Genomic DNA, 27,604 nt, shown 5'->3' with positions numbered 1-27,604 from the left:
TGGTGAAAGCTTTCCCAATGGCTGTTGTTTTGAAATCAGTCACTTTCTTTCTTGGAAAAAGATATTTCTTGGAAGTTTAACTCATATTTCATCTTGCCTGGTAATGTTACTTTAAAGAAAACTTAACCAGTTTTTGCATTTGTCCTGTTGCTTTGCTCTCGTTCCTCCCTTCTGTGAGCATACTTCAAGACTAGCAGAAAACAAGATAGAATCAGAGAACGGTTTGGGTTGGAAGGGACCTCAAAGACCATCTCTTTCCACCCCAGTGCCCTGTGCAGGGCCCCCTCCCCCCAGCCCAGGCTGCTCCCAGCCCCATCCAGCCTGGCCTTGAGCACTGCCAGGGATGGGGCACCCACAGCTGCTCTGGGCAGCCTGGGCCAGCGCCTCGCCGCCCTCACGGGGAACAATTTCTGCCTCACAGCTCATCTACATCTTCCTCCTTTTAGTTTAAAGCCATTGGCCCTTGCCCTATTGCTACAGGCCCTGCTAAAAGGTCTGTCCTCATCTTTCTTACAAGCCCCCTTTAAGTATTGAAAGGCCACTGGAACCTTCTCTTCTCCAGGCTGAACAAGATCTTCTCAAACACATGAATGTTTTGCCACTGGTGTCACCAAGAGAGAATTCAGATCATCCTTTGTTTTGGTGGCTGAGACCTAACCTCCAAAGGCAGTGTGGATGGCTCTGTCCTCTGTCTTTGGGTCATGAGGAGAACAGGATCAAGAGAAAAAAGAGTTTAAATTTCTTCATCAGGTGATTAATTTTTTATCCCGAGGAACAGAGTAGCCCTTCCAAAAAATGTTAGTACATTAAAAGCCACCTTCATCATCAGACAATTTTGAAGAGGTCTTTTAAAGTCTGAGATGTTATTAATCAATCAAAGCCAGTATCTTTTATTGGCTATGCACATAAATGATATCTAAGCTAAATGAAATTAAGCAAGTTAAAATAAATGAAATCAGTCTGATACAATTACCCTATTTCTAGTAGGGACTTAGTAAACATTAATCTCCAGGCATTTTAAACGAATGCTTGACCCATAGCTTTCTGACCCATGCATCCACACACATTGCAGTGTGTGTTTGCCCAGCAGAAATGCAAAAAGATTTGGCTTAATTCTTCAGCAATAGGACTATCCAGTGTGGTATGCTATCAGCATGGTTATTGCCTTGCATTTTCATTTTGTTAAAATTCATTTACAGTCCTGCAGAGTGTTCTGACTTCATGACTCCAGTGCCTCTGTGAGCTCTTGCAGGTCAGATACATCTCCTGCTGCTCCAGGCAGGCTGCAGCACCTCCATATATCAGCTACAGCAACTCACGCATTAATTAGTTTTGCATTTGTATTTTTTCTGGAACATGCTCTGCTCTAGGCGCAAGGAGAGCCATTGCATATGAGTTGCAATAACATGAATATCATGTTTGCTCCCAGCTGTAGAAAGCAACTGGGATATCTCAAAAACAAGTCCCGTTTGGTGTCAAGAAAGGATCACAGAATCAGCTTTTCCAGTTCATTGCGATCTTAAAAATTCGATACAAGAAGGCAAGCATTTTTTCAGAGGCTGGTAGTCCATCTTTCTTGATTACAAAGAAGATGCCAGTACAGCCACATCTGTAGTAATTTCACGTGACAGTCTGTCTAAGAACCTGCTGGTTGTGGTTGATAGGCAAATGATTGATATGAATTAACACAGAAACCAAGTATGGTTCGTATTCACCTCCTTTATGCCCTCCATTTTGCTTGTAAAATGTTGACTTAGATTTACAGGTTCTAAATAAAAACCGTTACACTAATAGCCATTTAAAGTGAAAAGGCTGAACTGATAGCAAGGGCACGCCATACCTCATTAGGAGTGCTTCCCAAACTACAGGCCTGGAAATAACATATCTATTTTAAAAAGGCTGCCTGGGCTTATTAAAGGGATTGCGTAATTCCTTCATTACCATGGTAAGCCAGTTAAAGCAATAATTAACATTAGAATTTCAAAGTCCTTAATGTTAGTGGACGTGTAGAAAGTCTTCCAGTGAAAAGAAGCCTTATAAAACCTTATCAATATATCACAAATCCACAGGAATCACAACCCAGAAGAGCTGCTGCAGGGAAATAAGCCTGTGATAGACTGCTTTGCAAGGAGTCTTTTAGTCTCTTAAAGACCTGTGAATTGAGTGTTACCTTCCCTGAGCTGGAAAGGCATTAGGAAGTTTTCCAGTACATTTAAAATAGTTAAGCAATCAGGTGGAGAATTTGCAGGTGATACACAATTAGCTGAGCTCTGAAGTCCATAATTCCGGCACAGTAAGGGGGAGCAAAGCAAAAGCAAGGTGTGTAAAAAAATATGTATGATCATGCAAAAAAAAAATTTGGAACCCAAATTCTTTTGCCCAGCCTAAGACAAAGATCCAAATATCCTTCATTAATAAAGCAGGCATACTTGGTTAGAACATCCCCGTATGTATAATAACCTCCTCCCCTGCAGAACTTATTAGAAAGAGGAGAACTGGTACTCTGCTCAACAGAAAAACAAGAAGCAAAACCCATTTATTTCAATTACAAGATAAAAATTTTAATAACAGGCATTTCATGCAAGAAGTGAATAGATATGAATAGCCACATAAAATTGCTGTACTAGAAGCAATTATAAAAACCAAAATACCTAGCTAATTGTTGAATGAAAGGTTATGACAGTGCACATTCATGTATGACTTTTTATATAGAAACAGGTTCTGACATCTATGTATCGTTTTAAAAGCCTTCTGTTGCAAGCCTCTAGTTTTGACTTTGCTGAGCGAGAAGGAGCTAGCCCAGTTTAAAACAAGAGGAAATTTAAATTCTGCACATCTAAAAAGAGCGAGTGTGACAAAAGTGAATCCTGCTGTGACATTTTGAAGAACCGCAGAGTAAAGAGAACAAATTCTGTCTGGAAGAGTGTAGACGTGATGGGTATCACTTGTTATCAGAACATGGGAATGATATAAAACCTAGTATCTAGCAAATTCAGTCCTGCCTTTCCTTCGGAAAAACTGGGAATGAATTTGTTTTGCCTGTCTTCAGACGCCAAAAAATATTTTTGGTCTTTTAATTAGTGGCTGTCTTTTTTCTTCCTCTGCATTTCAAATATCCAATGCTTTTTCCACAACAGTTTAAATCCCAGAGAGACTATGACATCCTAGGTGGCATTATGAGCAGTGCACCAGAGGTCACTCCTAAGCCTAATTGCTTTCCCTGAATGAGCGCCTTTCCAGTTGCATTGCCTTCTCACTTGGCTGTAGGTCTCCAAACCTTTTCAGGAACTTTTGAAGTCACCTGCACAAGCACAAACTTCCCAGGGCAAAGCTTTCCTCCCACACATATGCAGACATAGTGAAGACGAAGTGCCTTTGGATTTGTTGGAGACCTCTACCGCTGCTACTGCAAAGTAACCACATGGCTAGATGATGGCGAGTCTGTAAAATCAAGAGCAAAGACAAAGAAAGGCATAGCTTGGGCCTTAAACAGTCATGATAACAAAGCCAACCCTGTCAGCCCTAAACCCATGCTGGACCTCTGCCAGAGGTGAGTCTGAAGTGCAGCCCTACCTGAGCTCAGGTTGCTATATCCATTGCCGAGGCGGCTCCGCTTTTCTGAGGGGCCAGGCCACATCCTCGTGGCCAGCCTGGAAAAGGAAAGGATGCTGACCTCTGTTGTGACTGTGCAGCTCTTGTCAAGGCAGTCTCAATATTTGATGGAGTCCTCATTACCTCTCCTCACGGGAGACGCACTCGCGGGTACTCACGGAGCCCCTTTTACATGCACATCAGTTTGCTCTCATCCTTATGACAACATTGTCAGGAAAACATCAGAGTAAGAGTAATAATAACAGTTTTTTAAATTCAGGTGATATTTGATTGACATGTTTTCATGCGAATAACATCAGAATAGCTATGCATCTTGCAAATAATGATGGCATCCTCTAAGTAGACTTCAAGTGCATGAATTCCTTTTCCCCACTTTTCCAAAGGTAATTCTCATTCAGATGCTGTGAGTAGCATTCTAGATAACATTTCAACAATTCCTGGAGGCTGGAAATCAGTCTTTCTAGAAATACCTTCCAGGTTTAAGTCAGAAAGGGTGCTGGGGTGTGCTGAATAATTCTAACCTCTGCAGATGTGTATGCAAGAAGATGAATGGTGAAAGAGCTGATGGAAAACTTTACTTCCCCTCTCTGAAAGAACTGATATTATTCTAAAGGCTGGAATATTATGGATATATTCATTTAATTGTAATGTAAATCGGAGGGTTTTTTTGTTTGGTCCTTTTGAGTTTTTCAACATCTCTCAAAGATGTTTCTCAAAGAAAATTATGTTAATTTAAAATTAGTTATTATTTTATTCACTTGCATGTAAGAAAGAGGTGAGAAGTAAAAACATGTTGAGAATGAAAAAAGTCAGAAAACAAACCTGGAAGTCTCTTATGTCTTTAAAAACATTAAAATATATCTATTTATTCTTTGCTAATAAATATATCTTTTGCAAGAAATGGTAGCGCACTTAAAATGTGTTGGCCAAGCTTTTATTTGAGCCCTCCTTGTTGTGTTTATAGGTAAACCAAATAAAGCATGTACATCCATGCACTCTCTCCTTTAAATTAGTATTATTCTAATATTGCTCAATATGAAGATGAAGTGGGACTCAATACCTGCATCATCGATCATATGGATATGGAGCGATTCCAAAATACAAATTGTGAACCAGGCCCCATGCTGGAATACGTCATTTAACACCTCGCACTTGCAGGAATAACACAGAGAGACCAAGTTACTCTCCAACTCGCACCAAGTGACTGAGCTTGCTCATCCACTAATTGGTCCCCAGGAAGAAGGCTCTCACCTGGTGCAAAAGCAGCCCAGGGGAAGGGCGCGCTGTGCCTTCCACCTACTCACACATCCACCCACAAGAGTCCCTGACTCAAAGGTTCACATGGCATGCTGTTGCTGCCGGCTTGATTTGATTTCCTGAGCTGCCCTAAGAGCCCTTAAAAACCCAGCCAGCAGGCAGAGGTGCCAGAAGCATCAGCCATGTGCCTCAGGACCTGATGTTTCTTTAATTCCATGAAGCAAACTAGCTGTGACAACCTGACCATGAATAATTCACCGGCAGGGCTCTGGTGCACAGCCTTGCTGTGGCTGTTGTGGCACTTGCAGCGCAAGAGCAGCACGGCAAGGCAGCGGAGGGTTTCCCTCCCCAGTTCCCCAAAGCGGTGGCCCGTGAGAAACCGTCTGGCTGTCCAGTAACCCCCAGTTAGTCCCAGTGTGCCATGCAGCGTTTGGTGTGTGCAACACACAGCATTTGCTGGAGAGCAAGGGAATGAGCAAGAGGCCACTTGTGACGCTAGTTACTTGGGGCTAGGAAGAGGGGGGAGCTGAAGTTAAATAAATTTTGGTCAGTGAAGAGGACAAAGAAAGTGTAGTAGCTACTTCTGCACCATGACACTCTGCCAGCCAGGGCCCAGGAGGGACAGAGCTGAGGCTTCTCTCTCTGCCAAGCAGCCTTGCCAAGGTTTTGCATGGTACTGGACTGAAGACAGACCAAAGTCAATTCGCATGAGTGCTTAAAGAGCTTTCTTGTGCCTTCTCTTCTTGAGCCTCTGCCCTGGCATGGTGACCAAAGGCTTGGGTCATTTGCCACACAGTGAATCAAAAGTTATGGTTTTGCAGACACAGAAGAGAAAGTGTTCTCTGCTCCTTCTGACATTGTCAATGGAGCAATGAACTACCAGGGCCAGCTGCCCAGTTAAGTCTGTCTACCATCCTGACAAAGTATGTAGACATTACACAAGTCATTACTCACATTATCTGTACTCTACATACATGGTGAAATTCTGATGGCTGGAGTCAGCGAGACTTCACCATTGATTCAGCAGGATGATGATTTCGTGAGACATTATCTTACTCACATAAAAGCAGACAACACTTTGTTTTTTCCAGTGTGACACCTGACCTTCAAATAATCAAAGATGCTGCTGCTACTAAAATTTAGTTTAATTGACAATAAATTGAAACGACCTGGTTCTACAGTTCATGAATGTATTACAAACTCTCCAAACAGCCCTGAACAAAAAGTAAAGGCTGGTGGAGGCAAGAGGAAATACCCATGGGCTAGCTGCAGGCACACCGGCTTTCCAGGGGAAATTGGGTGGTTTTGAACTGGCTAAGACACAGATAAAGGAGAAACAATGTCTTCCATGTGTCAATACTCCTGTTATTAAAGTCCTGTAATGTTTGTACACTGCTGATCAAAGAAGGCGAGACAATAGGAGAAGGAAAGTGCAGTGAAAGCATGAAGCTGAGATTCCCCAATTTTGACAGAGAAAAATTGGAGAGCTACAAACTTCAGTTCAAAGGAAACGTATCAGATCTCAAATGCATTTTCCGGTTAGATTTTCAAGTAGTTTTCTCAGTGGTGTAAAGCTTTAAACATTAGTTTCCTGTGAAATGAGTGTCTTAGATGTTTTAGTTAGGTCATCAGAATAGCCTCCTATCTAGGATATTTAGGACATAACTTCGAAAATTTCATTTATCCCAAGTAGCTATTTCATCCTCTCAGTGGGACAACATGCCTAGAAAGTTCTTCCCTTCACAAACACCACAGCAAAACCAAGTTTTCCATCCAAATGTCATACATGTTTTTAAATTGAGACGTCAACCCAAAATACGGAAGATATATTCAGCTTCGTGCCTTTGTCCATTGCCAAATAGAGACAAAATGTAATAACAATTACTGCATGGACAGTAAAAAAATAATCTCTTGCCTAGAGGAGTTTCGTATTGTTGCAATATCCCTCCTGTTTGGTACAATTCTAGTACAAATCATAACTCTGTCAGGGTAACCTGGTACAGGAGGTATGTAGGCCACAAAACCATTTGCTATAGGCCATTGTAAAGGAATGACAACAGATTTCTGTGATCCTTCTAAAAGTGGTCATTTGCAGATAAATTTGATTAAGATAAGGCTCAGGATCAGGACCTCACTGTACGCAAACTCCTTCCCTTTGTCCCCAGGAGTTTATGGGACAAAGCAGAGTTAGGAGAGGTTTGGTGAACTGATGTCCCCGTCATGTCATGTAGGACTCAAATCTCTTGGTTACCAGCTCAGTGCTCTATCTGTTGGGCCGTGCCATTTCACAGTCACCTCTGCATTTAATATATATAAAGTGCAATAGATATTCTGTGATTTTGTGTGCTTGACAATGGAGCAAATGTCAAAGGACTCCTGATCTCCTAAACCCAGCCCTAATACTGTCAGACTTCACCGGCAAAAATCCATGTTTATTAGTAGCTCTTATTGCTAATTCATAATGTACTCTGTCACTGAAATATTACAAACCAAACTTGCAGCACCTGCCACTAGGGGATCACCAGCAACACATTAATTTCCTCTACAGTGATAAAATATGCTGTGCTGGCTTTGGCCGGGCTGGAGCTGATTGCCTTCACAGCCGCCGGTGCGGGCCACGATTTGGGTCTGTGCTGGAAGCCGTGCTGATGACACAGGGATGTTTCCGTGACCGCTGAGCGGTGCCTACACGGAGCCGAGGCCGTTCCTGCTCCTCCCCCACCCCCAGCGAGCGGGCTGGGGGGCACGGGGAGCTGGGGGGGCACAGCCGGGGGAGCTGACCCCGACCGACCCCAGGGATACCCCGTGCCGTGCGCCGTCACGCTCGGCATATGGAGCTGGGGAAGAAGGGGGACGGGGGGACGCTGGGAGCGATGGCGCTGGCCTTCCCCAGTCCCCGCTGGGCGTGCTGGAGCCCTGCTCCCCTGGGATGGCCGAGCACCTGCCTGCCACGGGCAGCGGGGAACCAGTGCCGGGTTTTGCCTTGCTCCTGTGCGCGGTGTTGCCTGGCCGGGTACGCTGTCTCCATCTCAGCCCACCACTTTCCTCACTTTTACCTTTTCAGTTCTCTCCCCCGTCCTGACATGAGGGCAGCGAGCGGGTGGCTGCTGGGGTCTCAGTTGCTGACCGGGGCTAAACCATGACACACACACAGCATATTATTTCTTTCTGGTTTGTATGAAATGAAATGATTTGATTGGTCCATCATGCTGTCTTAGGTACACATGATAAATAAATCCAGAAGCATTCAGTAAATATCCTCATTCCAACAGGGGAATCAATTATGTAAATTATTTGGCCTTTAGAGTTAGGCATACATACCGAGACTCAAGTCAATCATCAAGAGAAAACTTCAGCTTTCTCCTGAAATCTAGAAAACTTTTTCACTTGACTGTCGATTTAAGCCCTTTCCTGTAAACATTTTTCCTGTAAACACTGGGAGTCCAGCCTGACAGCTAACAATGTTTTCTTTACCTGAGAAACCTGTACCACACAAAATAGCTTGATAGGAGAATAGAACAGAATAGAAAAAGCAATCTGTAAACTGTGAAGCGTAAGACTGCGAATGCTTCGTTCATTTAGGCCAGCAACTGCTGAAGGACACACCAAACCTGCTGCTTTAATTTAGGTTTCTCACACCGATATGAACAGTAGTAGCACCCTACCAAGCTCTGGGGGAAAAAGAACTAGGTGGAGGGAGGGGAGATTTCAGGTCTTGGAAGAGGGATCTTAGACACCATGCAGAGGATACGGGGGTCTCGTCTTGACCATCCTGCAGCTATCCACCCCTGTATGCTTCTCCACGCCCTGGTAAAGAGATCCTTTAGAGCCAGTCCACAGTCCTGCCAGCCTCTCCTGCCCTTCAAGATATGTCCACCATTACACTTTTCCCACTGTTTCCTCCACAATATCAGCTCCACATGGGCCCCTTCATGACAAGCCCACTGCAGTGTCTATCCCAGGCCACCCCCAGACCTGACCTTTCATATCGCATCACTGCTTCACTGAACTATCTCATTCAGCCTCCCATTATTTCACATCTATCTATCACTTTGGGAAAATCCTCTTTTCGTGACTGTCACCCCTAATCCTTTTTCTCCAGACACAGATTCCCTCCCTCCCTGTCTACCCAGGCTTGACAGTGGTGCCAGAGCCCCTGTCACACCAGGGAATTGCTCACGAGCAAAGCTTTAGAATCCAGGAGGCACCTCCGCCCACTAAGGGGAAGACAGCACATGGCTTCAGGAAAGCATTCTGATGAACCCATAGCCTTGTGTGTCGCAAGGTAAGATAAATGGCTAAATTACCTGGTGCCTGTGCTGCTGGGTCTTGAATGATTTGTGCAGCTGGGGGCCTTGCAGGATTGATTTGAGCCACGGAGGAGGCTGGGTGCGGGAAGGAGGAGCCAGGTATCACCTTCACACCAAGTCAGCATGAGATCCCCTTCTACCACTGTCATGGAGTACCTGCCTCCCATATGGCACCAGGTTTCCCCCTCCTTTTCCCCTGCCCTTCCTAGCATCCCACAAAGTCTTGCCATGTTTTTCTTCTCGGTGGCTCCCAACTCATATAGCTTCTTGCCGGGGTGCCGGGGCTGTCGTTGCTTGCTGAGCTTTAAGCTGGCATCATGCTAGGCACTGTGAGGTGGACACCCTGCTTGGGCTGTTGGTGCCAGGACACCTCTCTCAGCCAGGGCTGTTGCTTCCTACCCAAGAAAGAAACTTGCTGAGGTTCTGGTTCTGTGCAGGAGCAGCAGCAGCGAGATCTGCGTCTTCTCTCCCATCTCCTTAGCCTACCTCTCCTAAGAGGGTAAAGACTCCTCTTACTTAAAAGGGTCACCTTCAGGCTTTTCTCATGTGGCTTTGGATCGCTGCCTCAGGAAAAGACCAGACACTGAAGTCCTGCTCCTCATCCAACCCAGCACTTGTGATCTGGAGACAGGGAGCTCACGGGGCTCACGGAAGGGCCTGGGCTCTGTGCCCTGAGCCGCTCCCCCCTGCTGCGTGGGTCCCTGCAAGACCTACATACCCAGCTAAACTGTCCCGGGAGTCCCAGCCTCCCGTCTCCATCAGTCCTTTAAAGCTGGGTTTAAGGAAACAAAACACAAGAGGTGTGGAAGAGAAGGGGCCTTCCTACAACATACCAAGCTCTGACAGCCTGCAGGGTGACAGCTCTGCTACTGAGCGGATGAGCCCAATGAAGAGTTGCTGTAAATCCAGCGTGCACGGCTCTGGCAAGGGCTGTGAGCACAGAGGACAAATCCCCCTAAGCATCCAGCTTTCGCACACGTGCAGAGGCACTTACTAAACCACAATAACTGTGCTGCAGGGTATCTTTTGCCTTCTTATTGTGCAGGGATTAAGGCTTGGCTGCCTTGATGAGAAAGCTGTCCCGATTGCTCACAAAGTCTCAGCATTCCCAGTTAAAACTGTTTTAAAGAGACAGGAAAGGCAATCAGAAAACAGTTCCCACTCCGTCCTTTAAGACAAACTGAATTTTAACACCTAATTATGTGCTATACAGGCTTATTCCTATTTCCTATGCCAAGCTGCTGCTTGGTTCTGATCTCGCAGGATGCTCACCCTCCCAGGGAGGGAGGCTTTAATTAGGAAGAAGCAAAGGCTGTGGAAGGGGAGAAAGCCCGGCTGAATAGCGAGACAGGCAGCTTGTTGCTGTCTCTGCCACTCACCTGCTCTATGACCTTGGACGTGTGACAGTGGTATTTGGGGCTTTGGGTTTCCTGCTTTTAAAGGAGGAGGGCAGGCAATCAGGCAATTGTTTTCCTCCTATGCATCGTGCTTGGAGACACAGGAGTGTAAAGTGCTAAACTAGAGCAGTAAAATCATTCTGATAGCCTAATGAGAGCTCCAGAGAAGCAGCAGAATACATCCATCCCCCCCCCCCCCCCCCCCCCCCCCCCCATCTTTTTGATGAAAAGAAAGACCCTGCCCTGGGTAAGAGCAAGCAGCAACTGTGAAAGTGATGCACTGAAATGTAGGAAACGCACCGGAGTGCAGGAATTTGGTTACATGGCTGTTTGCAAATTAATGGCTAAATCAATTAAATGAAAGCATGGGATTTCTCTTGAGGAAAGTCTAGTCACAATCGCAAGGAGAAGGGGAGGGGTTGTGGAAGGGGGATGACATAATCACATTTGCGAATCACCAGCAGTGTGCATGCTTTAATCCATTAATGGGGTTTTTATCTGTGATCATAAAAAGCAGGTTACATTCAGCCTGGAAGGGAGTGAGGGTTGGAGGAGAGGGGAGGGGAGAGCAAGAGCAAGAGAGCGAGAGAGAGACAGAAAGCAAGAGAGAAAGAGAGCACAATTCACTCGGTGAATTGCTTGCAAGCTTGGGGCTGATAATTAGGGATCTCAGGAGAGCAGTTTCTCAGAATAACCTGCTCTCCTTCAAATGGACCGAATGGAGACAGTGGTTCAGTCCTGCTGATATTTTTTAAGCCCTCCTCGCAGTTTGATGGGCATTCCCAGTGCTTTTGTGCACGTCTCGGAAAGCATTGACGTGGAAAGGAACAGCGAGGAGGGGGAGGTTGGAGAAAAAAACTGCAGCTCTTCTAAAAATACGGAGGGCATGCAAGAGTGCGAGCAGGCTGGGGAGGAGGGCGAGGTGAGCGCGCCTCGCACCATGTTCCCTGGGTGCCGGCACGGCGCAGTTTCGGAGATGTCCCTCCTGTGACTGGACACACCATGAGCATCTGGGAGGTGATCCTGGCTTTCGTGGTGGTGGTGCTGATGCTCGTGGCCCTGCTGGCCAACGTGCTGGTGCTGATGTGCTTCCTGTACAGCGCTGACATCCGCAAGCAGGTCCCGGGATTGTTCATCCTCAACCTCACCTTCTGCAACCTGTTGATGACTGTTTCGAACATGCCCCTGACCTTGGCTGGGATCATTTACAAGAGTCAACCAGGAGGAGATCAGATCTGCCACATTGTGGGCTTCCTGGAGACTTTTCTCACCACAAACTCCATGTTGAGCATGGCAGCTTTGAGCATTGACAGGTGGATTGCTGTGGTCTTCCCTCTAAGTTATCACTCCAAAATGAGGTACAGAGATGCTGCTCTCATACTGAGCTACACGTGGCTACACTCGGTGTCGTTCCCGATAGTGGCAGCTTCTCTCTCCTGGGTGGGTTTCCATCACCTCTATGCCTCCTGCACCCTGTACAACAAGAGACCAGAGGATAGGACACAGTTTGTGATTTTCACTGGGGTCTTTCACACCCTCAGCTTCCTCCTCTCCCTTATAGTCCTGTGTTTCACATATCTAAAAGTGCTGAAGGTGGCACGGTTTCACTGTAAGCGGATTGACGTGATCACTATGCAGACCCTGGTGCTGCTTGTGGACATCCACCCCAGGTAAGGTGCCTGTGCGTTCAGCAAGGGAGACTAGTCATTGCAGAGGAAGCAAGGAGGATGGGGATCAGTGTTATGTTAAATACAGTCTGATCTGTATCACAGCAGGGGATGGGGAGCAGGAAAACAAGCATCCTCCTTGCCAGTTTCTATTCTGCATGTTTCTTGTTAGTTGTGTTTATTTTCCTGGTTGCAGAAGCAACTATTTTTTTGCATGCTTAAGGGCTTTTTTGGGGGGAGGGAAAGCGAAGAATCAGGCAGTTTTGTCTGAGCATCCGCTTCCATTTGAGACAGTGATCAGATCACAGCCCTTTGTTTCTGAAGGTGGATTTAGTGGTCGATAGATTTGCATTTTTTGGCACTGTCAGCCCCAAAACGTGGCTGGATCCCTGAGGGAGCAAGCTGAGGCTGCACATGTCCCTTCAGTCAGAGTTCAGAAGGGAAGCTGGGTGCTGGGTGCTGCTCTTTCACCCAGCAGATTCCCTATTGCTGTGCTCTCTGTAACTTTATCTTTCCTGAAGGCAGAGTTGTAAGGGAATAACACCTGCAAAACGCATATGTTTGAATGCCTATGCTTAAATCTGAGAGAGAGAGACTTCAGTAGCAATGTTCGTATGGCAAGCGAGGGATGTATATAGTTCATTTCAAATGAGAATCTTTAAGCCTCTTGTGCCTAGGCACAGGAGGAGAAAAGTCTCTGGGGGCTGGGAGGAGAATGGGCTTGAAGGCAAGCACCAAAGGGGTGTGAATGTGTGCTGGGATGCTGCGCAAAAGAGTCATGTCAAGAAGTATGCACAAACTATGAATCTTGCATGAACAGGCTAGGTCTGAATGTGGAAGGATGCAGATTTGCTGTGTGATACGGGGGAAGAAGTCTGCCTGGAAGAGAGGAAAGCTTGGAGCAAAGAGGGCAGTCCCACGCCAGGCGTCCCACCTGACCTCCCTCGCTGTCCTTTGCTCTGCGAGCTGGAGCCAAACACCAGCTCTCTCCATTTTCAGCCAGCCGGGAGCTGAGCTGCAGAACTGAGCACATGTGGCTGTCCTCAACAAAAGGTCACATTTTGGGGATTCCTAAGCCTAAGGCAAATAAGTCTGAAAGGATCAGGGCAGGACAGCGCACTGTTAGAGGTACAGAGAAACATTTGCTTAGAACAGTCCAGTTAAGCTGTTTGATCTGTCTCTTGACCAAGAATGCAGACCAGAACTTTGGGCAAGTCCTGTTACTGTTCTTGAGAAACACGTGTATAAATCTTCCCTTATTCACCAAGTCACATAGAGGAAAAAACACTCTTCTGCCCTACGTGCTGTCTGGTTGCTAAACTGTGGCTCGGCTGCTCTGAGTTCCTGCACGCACTGGGATGCGGTGGTTAGTCCCAGGACAGTGCCGTAAACCCACTGGGGCTATTTGAAATAGCAGTCGTTATGCCTAATGCTTAAAGTATGCCTGGACTGCACAGCAAAGTTTAGAAAAAGGGTCAAGATCTCAACGGCATTTCTCCTCCTCTGCTTTTTTTCTGGTCTGGGTTCATTTGAAGGCGTTTGTGCATTTTGTGCTCATCTCACCGAGGGCTGGATTCAGTGGGGCTGTGGGAAAGATACCTCCTTTCTTCAGAGGAGACAGAGCTGTACAGGCATTTGCTGCGAGTAACCTGCATTACTAACTCTTCTTTATCCTTCACATCAGGTTATTCTAATGCCTCTCTCTAAGAAAGGAGAGTTGTAGCTTCTTTTCTAGACTACAGAAATGGGGGCTGATTCGACCCACAGTGGTGCTGCCTTAACTGGTGACAGCTACTGCTGCCGAAAGGGCCAGACTCCGATTTCCTCCCCTGCTGTGAGAGCTACACAAAGGCTGCAAGTCTCCCAGAGCAGTCAGTGACATTCCTAAAGGTCTGACATAACAAAGCATCATTTGAATTATATAAGTGGTATATATACAGGCAATTTCAGTGTTCACTATAGTACCTAACAGCGTAGACAGCGATGCTGGGAGCATGCACGTGAGAGAACAAAGTTTGCAATCCCACCTTAGACTACCCTGACTTTTCTGGCTCTTTGCACAGTCTAGTTTCAAGGCTGAGAAATGTGTACAGACAATTTTCTGCTTCCTATGACTCAGAATCCACCCGCAAGGGGGTCTAGTGACAGGCGTTATGACAGATGGCTTTATTACCTGTGACTCGGGAAGGCACGAGTGATCTTCTGAAGATCATTCAAGACGAGTACAAAGGAAACCTCTAAATACCACACAAATTTGTGTGAATGTTTAGGGCACATGTCCTTTCAAGTTAGCTTAGGCATTTTTACTGGATGCTGCTTTTCCTTGATTTTGTCCTTAAGACCAAGCTATCTTAGGTATTGGTTTCGGCAAGACTTCACTTAAGTGCTTAACCCATGTTTTTCTTCACTCAAACTATCTATACTATCTTTTTGGTGTGTTCAGCTCTACACATCTTAAGGTCCAGTATCTCATAAACTTTGTTTAAAATACCAAACCTTCAAAGGGATATATCTTAAATTTTCCAGGAAATTAAAATCTTTACATGAAAGCTTAGTCAATAATCCAGTTCTATTACTAGTGTCACTACTGGAATTTGCATATATGTTCTTATCTTAGTGCATTAAAGTGTGTGCAAAAGCAAAATACTCATCTGTGTACATTGTCTATATGAAGGAGTGAGATAAAATACCTTCCTCTGTGGTATGGTATTTATTAGCTACATCTGGAAAGGCTGAACAAAAGAAATTGGTTGAAGTCTATCAGGACTTCCCAAGTCATGCGTGAGCTCCAGGAGTCAAAGACAGCTTTGTGTGTGCCAGTAAGGAAAAGACATAACTGGGGAAGCTGGTAGAGACAAAAAATACACCATCTTCTACACTCTAACAACACCTCAATTGAACCAATTTCAGAGATTTCTTTTCCTATATCACTGTGTGCCTGGGTTACTATGAATGCAATATGACAGGTCTTAAGTGAAGCTGTTGAATGTCTAAGTTCATCTGTCTGCATCTAAAAATACTCCAGGTTCTCCAGCTCTTGCAGAATTGAAATCATATAGGTTCCCTTGGAAAGGTGGATTTTTTTTTTTCCTTCTCAGCTGTCATTTCTTGCTGCAAATAACTCAGACATGCAACATGTAACACTTTCAGATGTGTTTTCATTCTACTTAGGCATATTCTTTAAGAATAAGATGATTTGTTATTTCAAGGGGAACAAACTTTCCCTCTAGTATTTATTTCATTTTACACCTCATGATAATTGATCTGGGGACCAGGAATGTAAGACCATTTATAAAATGGAACAAAGGAAATACGTTTTCTTTAACACAACCAAAAGGTAACACAAGAACTCACGGCCACAGCACCAAAGCACAGTGAGATCCTTAGGACATAGCATGCGTTTAGATGATGATCAAACATTTCCAGATAGAGCAAAGAATGTAAGGGTATGGCCATAAACCTCACAGCTATTAACATATGGGAGTGTGGGACCTGGCAGTGAGTCATCAATTACAAATTCACAATAAAAACGGAGAGACCAATGCCAGGCAGTCAAGAAATACAGCGCGTGGCCGGACCATTTGGTTTGCCTGAGACGTACGTGATTGCGTTACCACGAGACCCGTGCAATGAGTCAACACACAGCAGTGCTGCTACGTGTGTAGAGAGGGATTTCAGGACTGCGGTCTGGCTTGGGTTTGCCCTTTCCCGAAAGGGTTTGTTCAGGTAGAGGTGGTCCTGGTTCTCTGGGAGATACAATCAGTGGGTGCCCATTGGACCTACCTGCCTGGAGAAGGTAGTAGCTCATCCACTTCCCTGTGCACAGCGAGCAGAGGAGTAACACGAGCAGGTAGAGGAGGAGGATGGGCTTTCATTGTGTCGCTCTCTCAGCGAGCAAATGTGCTGCCATCAAAGGAGACTGCCTGCAGTGGAAGCATGGTCTCCGCCCCATGCTCCCATCACCTTGCTGGCACACAAGGGTCTTAGCAGCTCTCTGGTGGGCCTGGTGAGACCATCACCAGGGATCTCAAAGGAGAAGCTCTTGTCCTAAAATGTCACAGGTAGGAAAAAACCCGGGGGGGGTGCTTAATTTATATGTGTTTACTTGGGAACAAGGCTGATTTGAGGCGAGGAGTCAGGATATCACAGCATTGTGGATTTATTATGCAATTCCCGGCTTTGTGGAGCGTTCCGCACGGCAGCCATACGGAGCTGCAGGGGCTGCCGAAAGGTTAATGGCCACCTGGCTCACAGCGACGGGATATAGTGGATGCTCCGGTGCTGGGCTGTATGTTCAGGGCATGTTTTTTCCTATTATGGTTTCGTTGTGTTCTATTGCTTATCTTGCTGGGAAGTTCCTCCTGTCTAAGGTAGTGGTGCTGGAATCGCTATTTCTAGGGAAGGAGCATGCTGCCTACCCCACTCTGGATATTTTCCAAATCACTGGATATCATGAGGCAAACTCTGGCCTGCAAATTTGGAATTCAGAAAGCAGCTGCAGCTGAATTTAAAGGCTGAATTCCACAAATCTGACTGTATATAAATTGATATAGTGGGTGTGTGTGCATATAAATATGTAATCATGTATTTCTCACTAATTGTTTTTGGAGGGTAAGATGATCATACGATGCATTAATAATCGGTTATGTCCCCTATAAATGCAGCACACCTGGTATCGGCTTATGTAAATACCACAGTTACTGGAAAGATTGATTTCCATCATTCCATAAGTAAAGCCATTAAAATCTGCTACCTGATACTATGATTCATGTTCTTGTTTGTGTTGAATGTCACACAGTGTAAGAGAGCGTTGTCTAGAAGAACAAAAGAGACGGAGGCAGCGAGCAACAAAGAAAATAAGTACCTTTATTGGTACTTTCATACTTTGTTTTGCACCTTATGTAATTACAAGGTAAGTGTGAACCTACATACTGGAAAAGACTACTGAGACGCACTCTTAACTCGGAGAAGTAGGGCACTCAGAACCAAGTCTCCTGTGAAAATTTTGTGCACTGTTTCTACTCTCACGACAGAGATTGCATTTAGTGAGCTGACAAAACGATGTAAAACGTCAGAGCGTTTGTGCAATACCATTCTGATGCCATCTGTGGGTGTTCGGTCAGCCCTGTCGATATGCTGGCTGCATGGGAGTGATTTAGGAAGCCAGTCCACAGGATTCTGCCGGCTTTTTGCAGGTCAAATAGTCACCTACTCCTCCGATTGCTTCCCTCGTTCAGGGGGTGATCTGCAAGGAAAGACACTTGTCTGAGTAGGTCAGACTGTAAAAATCTGCTCAGCAAGATCCAGCTGAGGTGAGAACATGGCCCACAGCCTTAGATGATAGTTTTGTCTGACTGGTTAGAGTTTATTAGTCATAAACATCAAATAGCAAATCTGTTCTGGCTCATAGCTAACAAAAATTCTTGTGATTTATGGTCAGATATCTATCTGTCTACTAGCTTATCTTTGGAAATGGGTCCTGTGGGAAACACAAAATTACTCCTATGAAACATAAAGTATTAGTGAGTATATCCAGAAAAGTGTTATCTAGTTTTTGAAGGAAATTTACAACATACATTCCTTATTAAAAAGCTCTGGAAAAACTGAAATGCTGCTATTCAGAACAGAGAAAGAAGAAAATATTTTTAAAGTATTTCCTATTCCAACACTATTGAACAGAAATTGTTGGGGCTGACTTCAGTCAAACTCGGATCTGTCATAAAAAATTATTGAAAAAGTTGAGTTAAGACTCAGTGTAAATGGACATGTAACCAGCCCCAAGTATTACCAATTCAGTATAATATCCTGAATTTTTATTTCTAACAACTCACCAGAAGGTATGGTAGTCTCTTGGTAAAAATGGAAATCTACGTGTCACATTGATTTTATGTTCATGATAGTAATAGCTAATTGATTCATGCTGTTTGTTTGTAACAATGTTGCAAATACATTTGTGACAGTGTTACCTCGGTTTACCTTCACTTTCATTTAGTAGTCACCAAAAGACGCTCCATGCCACACACTCTAAAAGGGTATGAAAAGATTCATTTAGGGTCATTTAGCCTTAGTTCTCAGGCTACAAGTTATATAAAGCGTTTGTCTCATTGCAAATGGTTAATTTTCATTTTATGTTGGGTCTCTGAACTTAATGCAAATCACCGCAGTCACAGAATAGCTCGGGGCTCTGTCCTGGGTGTCCCCCAGGGCTCTAACCAGAACTGTCAGAAGCATTTCTGTGCTCCTCCAGTGGCACCTCAGCCCAGCATTCAGGCACCAGCCCCCCACCTCCTCGCAGCTCTGTGGTGTCCCGATTTGTGTCCCTGGAGCCTTCAGACACAGAAGAGGGGTTAGGAGACCCCTGAGCCTCCTTCCTTTAGTCCATACAGGGATCACTGAAGTGTTCCCTGAGTCTTTAGTCTTCTTTGCCACAGTGATGGATGACCAGAGGGTCCTGAAGGCGTGAAGATACCTGCCCCGGGGTAGGCTGGGGCCTCGGCCAGGCACGCCAGGCGGGGGAAAGGCTCTCACTTGCCTGCCTTTTTGGTTCTGACACATCTAGGGGATGGCTGCACAACAGGCTATGGGGAATTCCCTTGCTGGATACTTGAGAGACCTCGCCGGACACCGTGCTGCAAGGGCAGGTATTCAAGGATGCACATTATTGTGCTTCCCTGTGCCTCACACGTACAGCCGAGGGTGCTGAAATCCAGGGGATTAGGAGGGTTTTTGAGCTTAATTATGTAGGCAAGTATTATTTTCTGGGCTGTGTCCAGTGCTTTGCATTCACAAGATCCAGGCAATCGATCACAGGCCAGAAGACAGACGATGAAGTGTGTGGCTCAGCCTCTCATTCGGACAGCCAGCACCAACCAGCAATATGTTTAAAGTAAACATGTTTTTAAGTTCTTTGTGAATTGAGGCCTGAAAGCAGCAAATCACAAGATTTTACTATAACAAAATCTTTCTGCTTCCACACTAAAATCAAATAGCTTTCTCTAGGAATTCCATGAACCAGTGAAGGAGTTGTGCTTATAACCCCAGTCAGATAAATTCTTCTCTGGGTAATTTTCAGATTACATTAAGATAAAAATCAGATTAGGCACCTCCTTTATCAAGTAAACGCCCTTCTAATTAGTTCAGTGGCCGACCTTAAGTAGTATATGAGTAGAATCTGGTTCTTCTTGATTAAGTTTTTCCATTGTACCAGTATGACACATGTATTATCCCATATTATATATTTCTAGGCATAGCTTGTTTCTTGGTTTGTAAAAGTTCTATTAGGACACATCTCTTCTTTTACTATATTTATCATTATGTGATTAAATAACATTGTTCAAAACCTATTTTCTCCAAGGAGCTTTTTCATAAGAAAAAATAAAATACCGATTTCTAATATTTATTTCTAACTCCGGGCATTTCATACTGAAATACAGAACTTTGCTCATGTAAGTTAATAAGTGCTGTCAATGTGTGAGGAAATTGGCCTTAAATTAAAAAACTTGAAGTAACATCTGAAAGAAGTTCGTATCCCCAAGCCCTCAGGTTACAGAGGAGGATGGCAGAACAGGCAGAAGAAGATTAAAATTCTCTTGTATCATCTCTGGGGGTTAAGGGGTAAGCAAACAGTGGTTTTAGGCTGGTTGCCTGCCCTCTGCATGCAGATCTTGCTTGGGTAGACAAGCAAGTTCAGAATTCCCCTGCAAGCTTTGCTCTTGCATGTCTGTACATATAAAAGCATGGCTTTCCTATACAATCATAGGTTGACATATTTGAAGAAAGTGGCCTTCTAGTCTTTGTCAAAAGCTTCAGCTGATGTGAGGTAGAGATATTTTCCTTCTGGGTGGAAAAAACTTTTGGTTCAAGCTGGCCAGCCTTGTTTGCTATCCTTATATCTCTGTGCTGACCGGTGGTTCCTGCAGCTCTGAGGAACAGCAATGACCAAAAGCAATGGTCTGCAAGATTGGCAGGTCTGGCTCCAAGAGCCCCAAAGTCATGCTGCTTCCTCACAGAAGCTGGCTGGTTGTAATACATGCAATATTCGTAATACATAATATTTACCTTTAAGAGGCAAAACTAGCTAAGGGTAAATCGGCTGCTGATCACTGTGATGCCATATTTATATCGAGAAGCAATTATTAAAATCAGGGTTTTTTTCCCTAGCGAGGCTGCATACAAAAAAGATTCAGTCTATCAAGCCATAAAGAGAAAATAAAGTAAAATCAACAGCAAGATCAAATGGACGGGCAGCTAATTCATATCACTAACACAAAATAAACAACTAAGGTATAATTCTGATACTATGGGACTTGGGGGGTGGGGAGGAGGGAAATATCGGAATGAGACACAGAAATGTTAAGAATACAAGCTTAAAGAGCTGATTCAGATTCTTGGGGAAAGGACTGAATTTCTTCTTGTGAGAACTACATCACCTACCAGCTCCAAAATGCAGTGCAGCTTTGTTCCACTCCTGAAGAAGACATTTTTGCTTGTTTGAGACTCTGGTCTGTTCAGAGTGTTCTCCATAACTCAGTTAAGTTCTCAGGTTTAAGCAATGCACAGCAGATGTGTTGCCATTGTAGCAGCCTGCCAGCTGGATGTATACATGCTCAGTAAAATATTTTACTTTAGTGATTAACTGCACATGTATATAAAGGGTTTTCAGTGTGTATTATCTGCATAGGAGATCAAGGTCTTAATCTTCAGCATGGCATTCTCGTTTGTTTGCTGAAAGTCAAATAAAATAATTGGATAGCCATGTGACATGACACACTCTACAGAATTCTAAGTTTCTAAAATATTAACAAATTATCACAACAAAACAGCGTATAGCTTTGAAATAAAAAGGTATTGAAGACCAGACTAGAAGAGTGGCTTACGTAGCAAGATAGGGAACTACTGTAGAATTTAATTTACAGGTAGCACTGAAATATTAATGCTCCTTCACTGAGAATGTCTTCTTTTTGGCTGAAACATTTCATGAAAATTGAAGCTATGCATATAATTTCCCTCATAAACAAGAAACAAAAGCCTCTTTTCAAAGGCAATAAAGTATGTGATATGCCTTGAAAGACTGACATTTAATTGTTTGTACACAAAATGGAATTGCATAGCTTGGGGTTTGTCTGAGTTTCTGTGTTTGCTGCTTGATATCTGCAATTGTAGTTTACTATAAAAAAATAACACACAAGACTTGCAGAATGTGTAAATATCAAGGACACTTAAGGAACATAATCAAAGAAAATATATAAAATTCCGTTGATAAGTGTAGGCTTGTTAGTTAATCAGTCAATGAAGGTAAAATTAGCAAGTCTAGGCTTGCAACCCTGATATGCCCACTTGATATGCTTTAAATGGAGATTGTTAACAACTCGTAGAACTGATTGACAGACACTGAGGCATAAATTTGTCATATTTTGGTCATTCAAGGCATCCACTGAGTTTAATTAAACGTAATCAAATTCACATTTGTAAAGGATTCAGTAAAAGTGAATCAGCCAGATGAAATTCAACATGATGAAATGTAAAATGCAAAGAAGGCATCAAATATATGAAGCGGAGAATAACAGGAAAATGGCTCATGGTAGATTTCAAAGTAAATATGACTCAGTAGATGATTAATTTCCAAATAGTCAATTCTCATTTTAAAGCATATTAATGTGGGTGTCATAACTTACATTTTATTAAAGAAGAGAGAATACATGAGGTGAGACCACCAGGCATCTTTAGTAGATGATTATTATGTCTTTGTTTCAGTCCTGCTTTGTAAGAAAGATATCAACCATGAGTTACACGGAGAGGCTGAAAGAACAACATTTGGTTAGTTGGGGTGAAAGGAGAGAGAAATGGGGCGGATGGCAGTTCTTTAGTATCTCAGAGTTGCTTACAGCGATCAGCTGAGCCAAGTGGCATCAGTGGAAGGGCAAGAGTAATTCCCAAGTATTTCCACATAACATAGCCTGGTCACCTTAGATGTCACATGTCTGTGAGCCCAAAGAGTATTTTGGCTAATATCACCACCCCTAAAAGCAGCATTGTGCAGGTTGCATCTCACTTCCAATGGAAGTGATACACAAAGCGATCACATCGCTAGCACAAAGCACATAGAACTGTGCTCAGTAATAAAATTACCAGTGGCTAAAGCCCTAAAGCACGGGCTGCAGACCCATGGTGCCAAGCCCAGCACACGTATGTAGGAAGAGACAGAGCTTTTGCCATGGAGATTGCAGTCGAAGCAAACCAGAACAGGGAGAGAAGATAGAAGCTTGTAGTCTGTGGTGCAGCAAATTAAGGATCCTTAGTCCTACTTTGTGCTCAAATGACTGGACCATGCCATCTGCCAGCGCTATTTTAAACAACACGATGTAGTGAAAGTTTATGGAATGAGAATAAAGTGAGTGAGGCAAAAAAATCCCCATTTCTAAACTGCTTGAAGTGCCAACACTGTTGTCGGTGCTGCTGCAGGAACCATGCTCCTGAATGCTCCTTAGAAATGATGCTTTGTCTGAAGAAACGTTAGGAACTGAGGTATTTTCAAGGCGGGTTTGAGGGCATCTGCTGCTGAAGAGTTTCAGCAAAGATCTTATTTGCCATTGCATAGTGGGGCTCTCTAGCAGCATGTGCAGCTGTTCGTCCTCTAGAAAAATCCCCAGTTTCTCAGCAGCTGTAGAGATGCAGAACAGAACTGCCCTTCAGTGTTGCTCAGAGACTTGGGGGAAGAAAACCTTGTGGAGTTATCAATATTTCACTGTCAAAAATACTTCTCAGTACAAAGGGTTAGGGTTATCTATGCTAGTCTAGGTATGAGAAGTATACAAAATTCTTCCCTCCCTCCCAGAAGGAGTTAAAAGTTTTGCCTTGTTAAATTGGTTGCAAATGTATACATTTGGCCTTTAAACTGACCAGTGTTTAAATTCAAGATACATTATGCCATCTCTCAATGATGAATTTTCCTTCCCTGTGTGCTTCTCCCATGACCCAGACAAACTGTTTGCAAGCACCAAAATATCTAGGAGCTGAACTGGCTAAAAAAGCTGGATAGCACGGGTGAGGTGGTTTCTCAGATACTCTAGAGGGGACATAGAACCACCAGTTCCGACTAGATGCTAGATTTTTAGATAGCTAATGGTGGGGCAATATGACTCCCATGAGCCCAAGCAATGGCACTTTTTGTCCCAATCTCAAACTTAAGTGCTCAAAGTATGGGTTTGCATCAATATTTATAAAATTATGTTTGGTTGTGAAGAAATAATTGTTTACAATACTTGTGGTTAAATTTGCCCTGCATGTTGGGTTCAATGGGGACAATAAGTGTGAAAATCTTCAGAAAACATACCTGGGGAGATTATACTATTTTAATTCCCTTTAGAGCTATATTGAGTCTGTGATGAACTTCAGCTGCCAGAAATATGATCTTATGACACACGCTACTAGAAAAATGCAGAAACCAAAAGTAAAAAATTAAGAAAAAACAAGAAGTGAAACATTAGTGTCTAACTAGAGACCTTATTAGGACTGAAAACCCTAGTCATCAGAGAGAGTAACACACATTGTTCGTAGGGTTAAGTTTTGGCACAGAGACGAAAAGTGTAATGGGTGAGGTTATATTATCTAGGAAGTGACTTTATGAGTAGATGCTGCGTGATATTTGTCATCAGCAAGAAACTTTCTGTGAAGTGTTGACCTGCTTACCACAGAGTATTTATGATCCTGAACATGGTGTTCATTAGGCAGCAGAAACAGGCCCAGGGTACAGTACTCTAGAGAAAGGGGTGTCCCTGTATCACGTGTCTCGATGGCCCAAGTGAGCCAGATGAGTTGAAAACCCATCTCTACATCAGAGATATGGAGTCAGGTTTTAGTCTCCAAAAGGTGTATTCCAATAACAAATAAATAGGCTCTTTTGAAGACTGCCTCATGTCCTGATGGAGCGATCCCATTTTGCACTGAATTCTTCAACATTTATTGAGGCACATGATCAAGAGAGGCTTTTAGGAGGCAATACATTTAAGGTCCACTTCTGGCCTAAGTAAATGTACAGGTAAACGTACAGAGTCAAGTTGCAGGTCCAGATACTCTGACAGGAGCTGTGTAGTCCCATCCTTGGGAACCAGTTTGTCATCTTAGAAATCGATAAGGGGAGGACTACATTCACAATTTCATCAGTACAGCTTTCTTTCTTTTGTTTTCTTGCAATTGCCCAGGAATAAATCGGGGGGTTGGGGCACCATTGTCTTACAGTTGTGCTGTTGCTCCATGTTTTTAATATGAATATTCACTCTTTCAACCTTCCTCTTTCCACAGACTTGTCGAATTATCCTCTGTGGTCCACATCAATTCCCACTGGGGAATCATTTCCAAGTGCTTAGCTTACAGCAAAGTTGTTTCAGACCCTTTTGTGTACTCTTTGCTACGGCATCAGTACAAGAAGACATGGAAAGACATCATAAACAAGATCCTCAAAAGAAGCTCCATCAATTCCTCTGCCCTCATGAGTGAATCGCACAATAGGAATACATTGCAGCTGAACGAGTGAGGAACCTGGTATGGGACCTACAAGACACGTGAAACAATATACGGGAAACAAAAGTAACTGGCCTATCCCTAGTAGCTCTCCTCAGCTGTCAAGGTTTTGGGAGGCAGTCATGGGCAGGTTGAAGCTCAGTCCATGTCCCTCCAGTAGCCCATGCAACACCCAAGGGAGGCAGGCTGCTTTGCACGTCCTGCCTCCGACTAATGGTATGCTATTGATCTGTGGTCCTGCAGGCTCCGCAAATACAAATCTCCCATTGATCTCCATCAGCAGTTATACACACATATAGGGTAAAAAGCCAGCCCTCAGCAGAAGGGCTCATTGAAGTAACGGGAGCAAACTGATGCCATCACAAGGTTATTCTAAAAAGCTGCAAAGGGATATTCGTGCTTTTCTCCACCCCCTGCTTGCTGCAGGTAACACTTTCTCTAATGGAGCTGCCAGCCTCGTTTTACTCTCCCCCCCTGCAGCTGCTTGAGCAGGTCCTGTATAGAAAAACTCTTAATAGGAAAAACTTAATAGAGATATCATTACCTAGATACTCATACAGTGCCCAGCATAGCTTTCAACAACTTCTGGTATACATTTTTTGAACAACCCTGTAGAATTATAGGAAGAGAATAGTCACTTCTGAAGTACGCTACAGGCTAGCTTCAGCCGTGTCTTCTTTGAGTTTTTTAAGTAACTTCCGCAGAATCCCATTAGTTTTCTCCCCACTCAATTTCAGAAAAAATAAAAATGGTAGACAGGATGGAAAGGTCAGGATGCTGCCTGCCTACCAATATATCTGTGGTATAAAGAAATGGATTTTGGCCAAAGCTGCAGAACTGGGCCCTGTGCCCAGAGGAAATTTTTTTTAAAAAAAAAAATTTCTGAGGTGTTATTAATCATGTTTTTTTTCCTACAGATATGTTACTTAAAGGAAAGAGGAGACTAAAGCTGCATGTAAAAGTATAATTTCCAAAGCAAGTGGAGAAAAATAATAGACCTCCCGCCCACCGTGACAGTGCAGCCAATAATCTGAATTGACATCTGAGTGGGCAAGTCTCAGGAGGGTTTGGTATTGATCTTTATAGGTCAAGATTACAGCTACGCATAGTAATGTTATTAACACTTACCACGCATTCAGTTCAGCCTGCAGATAACGTAGGCCTAAATACCAGTTAAATTTTCAAAACCAGGATAATCCTACGTGTCATACTTCCTCAAACACTGCCACAGCATCTTATTTTTTGTAAACATTATTTATTGTAAGTACAGCTACAGCTGGTAGATTGCTTCATGACTGTCATGTAGACACATGATGCTGAAGCCATCTTCCAGCGATTCACAAAGAATTACTTTCCTGGGTAATTTTCTGTGACAACATTATGAAATGAGACAGTTTTTCAAATGTTTTCTTATTAATTAAGCCGTAGAATATCAAAAGCAATAATTAATCAGTTGTGATTTCTGTTGTTTAGGAATAACTTGCATAAACAAAATGTGCTGTCCTCATAATCTCTTATAATTATTTTCATGTAGAGAACTATTGGTTTCAAATGCTTCACATTTATACTTCGATTGGCAAAACACTTATTACCAATTCTGACCTTAATTCTACACATATTTTTCTCCAGAAAGTGACTTAAAGTCCAAGTTCACATCAGAAATTAAATTCAGTTTTGCTGGGTGGGTCAAAAAAGCTTCTGCCCGGTGGCCATAAAGTACAGTTTCTTTTGTGAGGGTGAATGGCAAATAGATGCCCAGATTTTGAATAGTCTTGGTTCATTAGGCTCCATGCGTGCCATGGCAGTGTAACTAACAGCTGACATAGCTGGCTGTATCGCTACCTATTCTTGCTCATATTCTGACTGTCAACACCGTATTGAGAAAATAAAGTTAGGATCATGTTGAGAAATAAGGCCCTGAGTACTAAAATTGTGGGATTACTTTTCAGTTACCACCTCCTGCATCTCCCATCCCCCAAGCAAAGGCAACTGTTTGGTGCCTACAGAATCCCCAACAGCAAATTTTAATGAGCTCAATTAGTATATTCCCTATCACTTATGCCAAATGATCAATACCAGTAATTCTGCAAATATTAGCGTGCTCCATTTTGCAAACTCTACCATGAATATAAGTCTTTGATAGAACAGACGTTATGGCAACTATGATTTCCTATGTACCTTACAGAAAGTGTCCACTGCTGAGGTTTCTGGCCAGTGATTCAAAGCCCAGACAAGTAACTCATGGGGGGCTTCACCCCAAAGTCTGTGAACATGAGGTAACACCTCAGCTGTCAACCTGGAGAGCCTTGCTTTAGCCCTCACCCTGGCATGGTAGTACAGCTGCAAGGCAACATGTTAATCTATAAACCTCCATTGTCACTTGCTTTATAAATGGGAAAATTAATATAATGAAGATCATCAACTGCCGTGTCAATAACATTTTTTTCAGCTGAACTATTTAGTCATAAAAAAAACCCAATTACAATAAAATATACACACAAATACAGTTACAGCATTTAAGTAAGTTTTTACAATGTTGCATGCAAAAATTACCCTTAGCCAGATGAAATAGTCTACCTCATTTTAACGATTTTACTTCTTAGGTTTAATGTAATTTTCTCAGGTGCCATAGGTAAAAACACCCCATTCGAGACTTGTTTCTTAAGAAAATCAAGTCATTTTGATGACTTGATTGTATCAGAATGCACGATGTTAAAAAGTTAATTATTAGTGAGTTTAAAAAAGGCAAAAAGCTCTATATCAGATTGATACATGTTTTACTAAGACCATTTTTACTGAAGTAAATTGCAACAGAATGATTGTTGAATGCAACAGAATGATT

General features: G+C 43.5%; 1 protein-coding gene across 4 annotated transcripts; it reads left to right on the top strand.

Annotated features, from left to right (window-relative positions):
• Nucleotides 1-49: 49 nt before the first annotated feature.
• Nucleotides 50-27,604, top strand: GPR26 (G protein-coupled receptor 26). 4 transcript variants are annotated; one of them, XM_080403158.1, is made up of 3 exons: nt 50-12,246; nt 17,042-17,155; nt 24,544-27,604. In XM_080403158.1, the coding sequence occupies exons 1-3, from the start codon at nt 11,579-11,581 to the stop codon at nt 24,773-24,775; spliced, it is 1,014 nt and encodes a 337-aa protein (XP_080259284.1). In that variant the 5' UTR covers nt 50-11,578; the 3' UTR covers nt 24,776-27,604. The 4 variants fall into 4 exon arrangements, 2 of the variants coding, with proteins under 2 accessions (XP_080259284.1, XP_080259285.1); XM_080403159.1 differs by lacking the exon at nt 17,042-17,155; XR_013930561.1 differs by having other exon boundaries at nt 12,157-16,093; nt 17,042-24,631.

Source organism: Falco punctatus, assembly GCF_963210335.1.
Source record: "Falco punctatus genome assembly, chromosome: 9".
Classification (NCBI taxonomy): domain Eukaryota; kingdom Metazoa; phylum Chordata; class Aves; order Falconiformes; family Falconidae; genus Falco; species Falco punctatus.
This window is presented reverse-complemented; position numbering and strand designations above follow the sequence as displayed.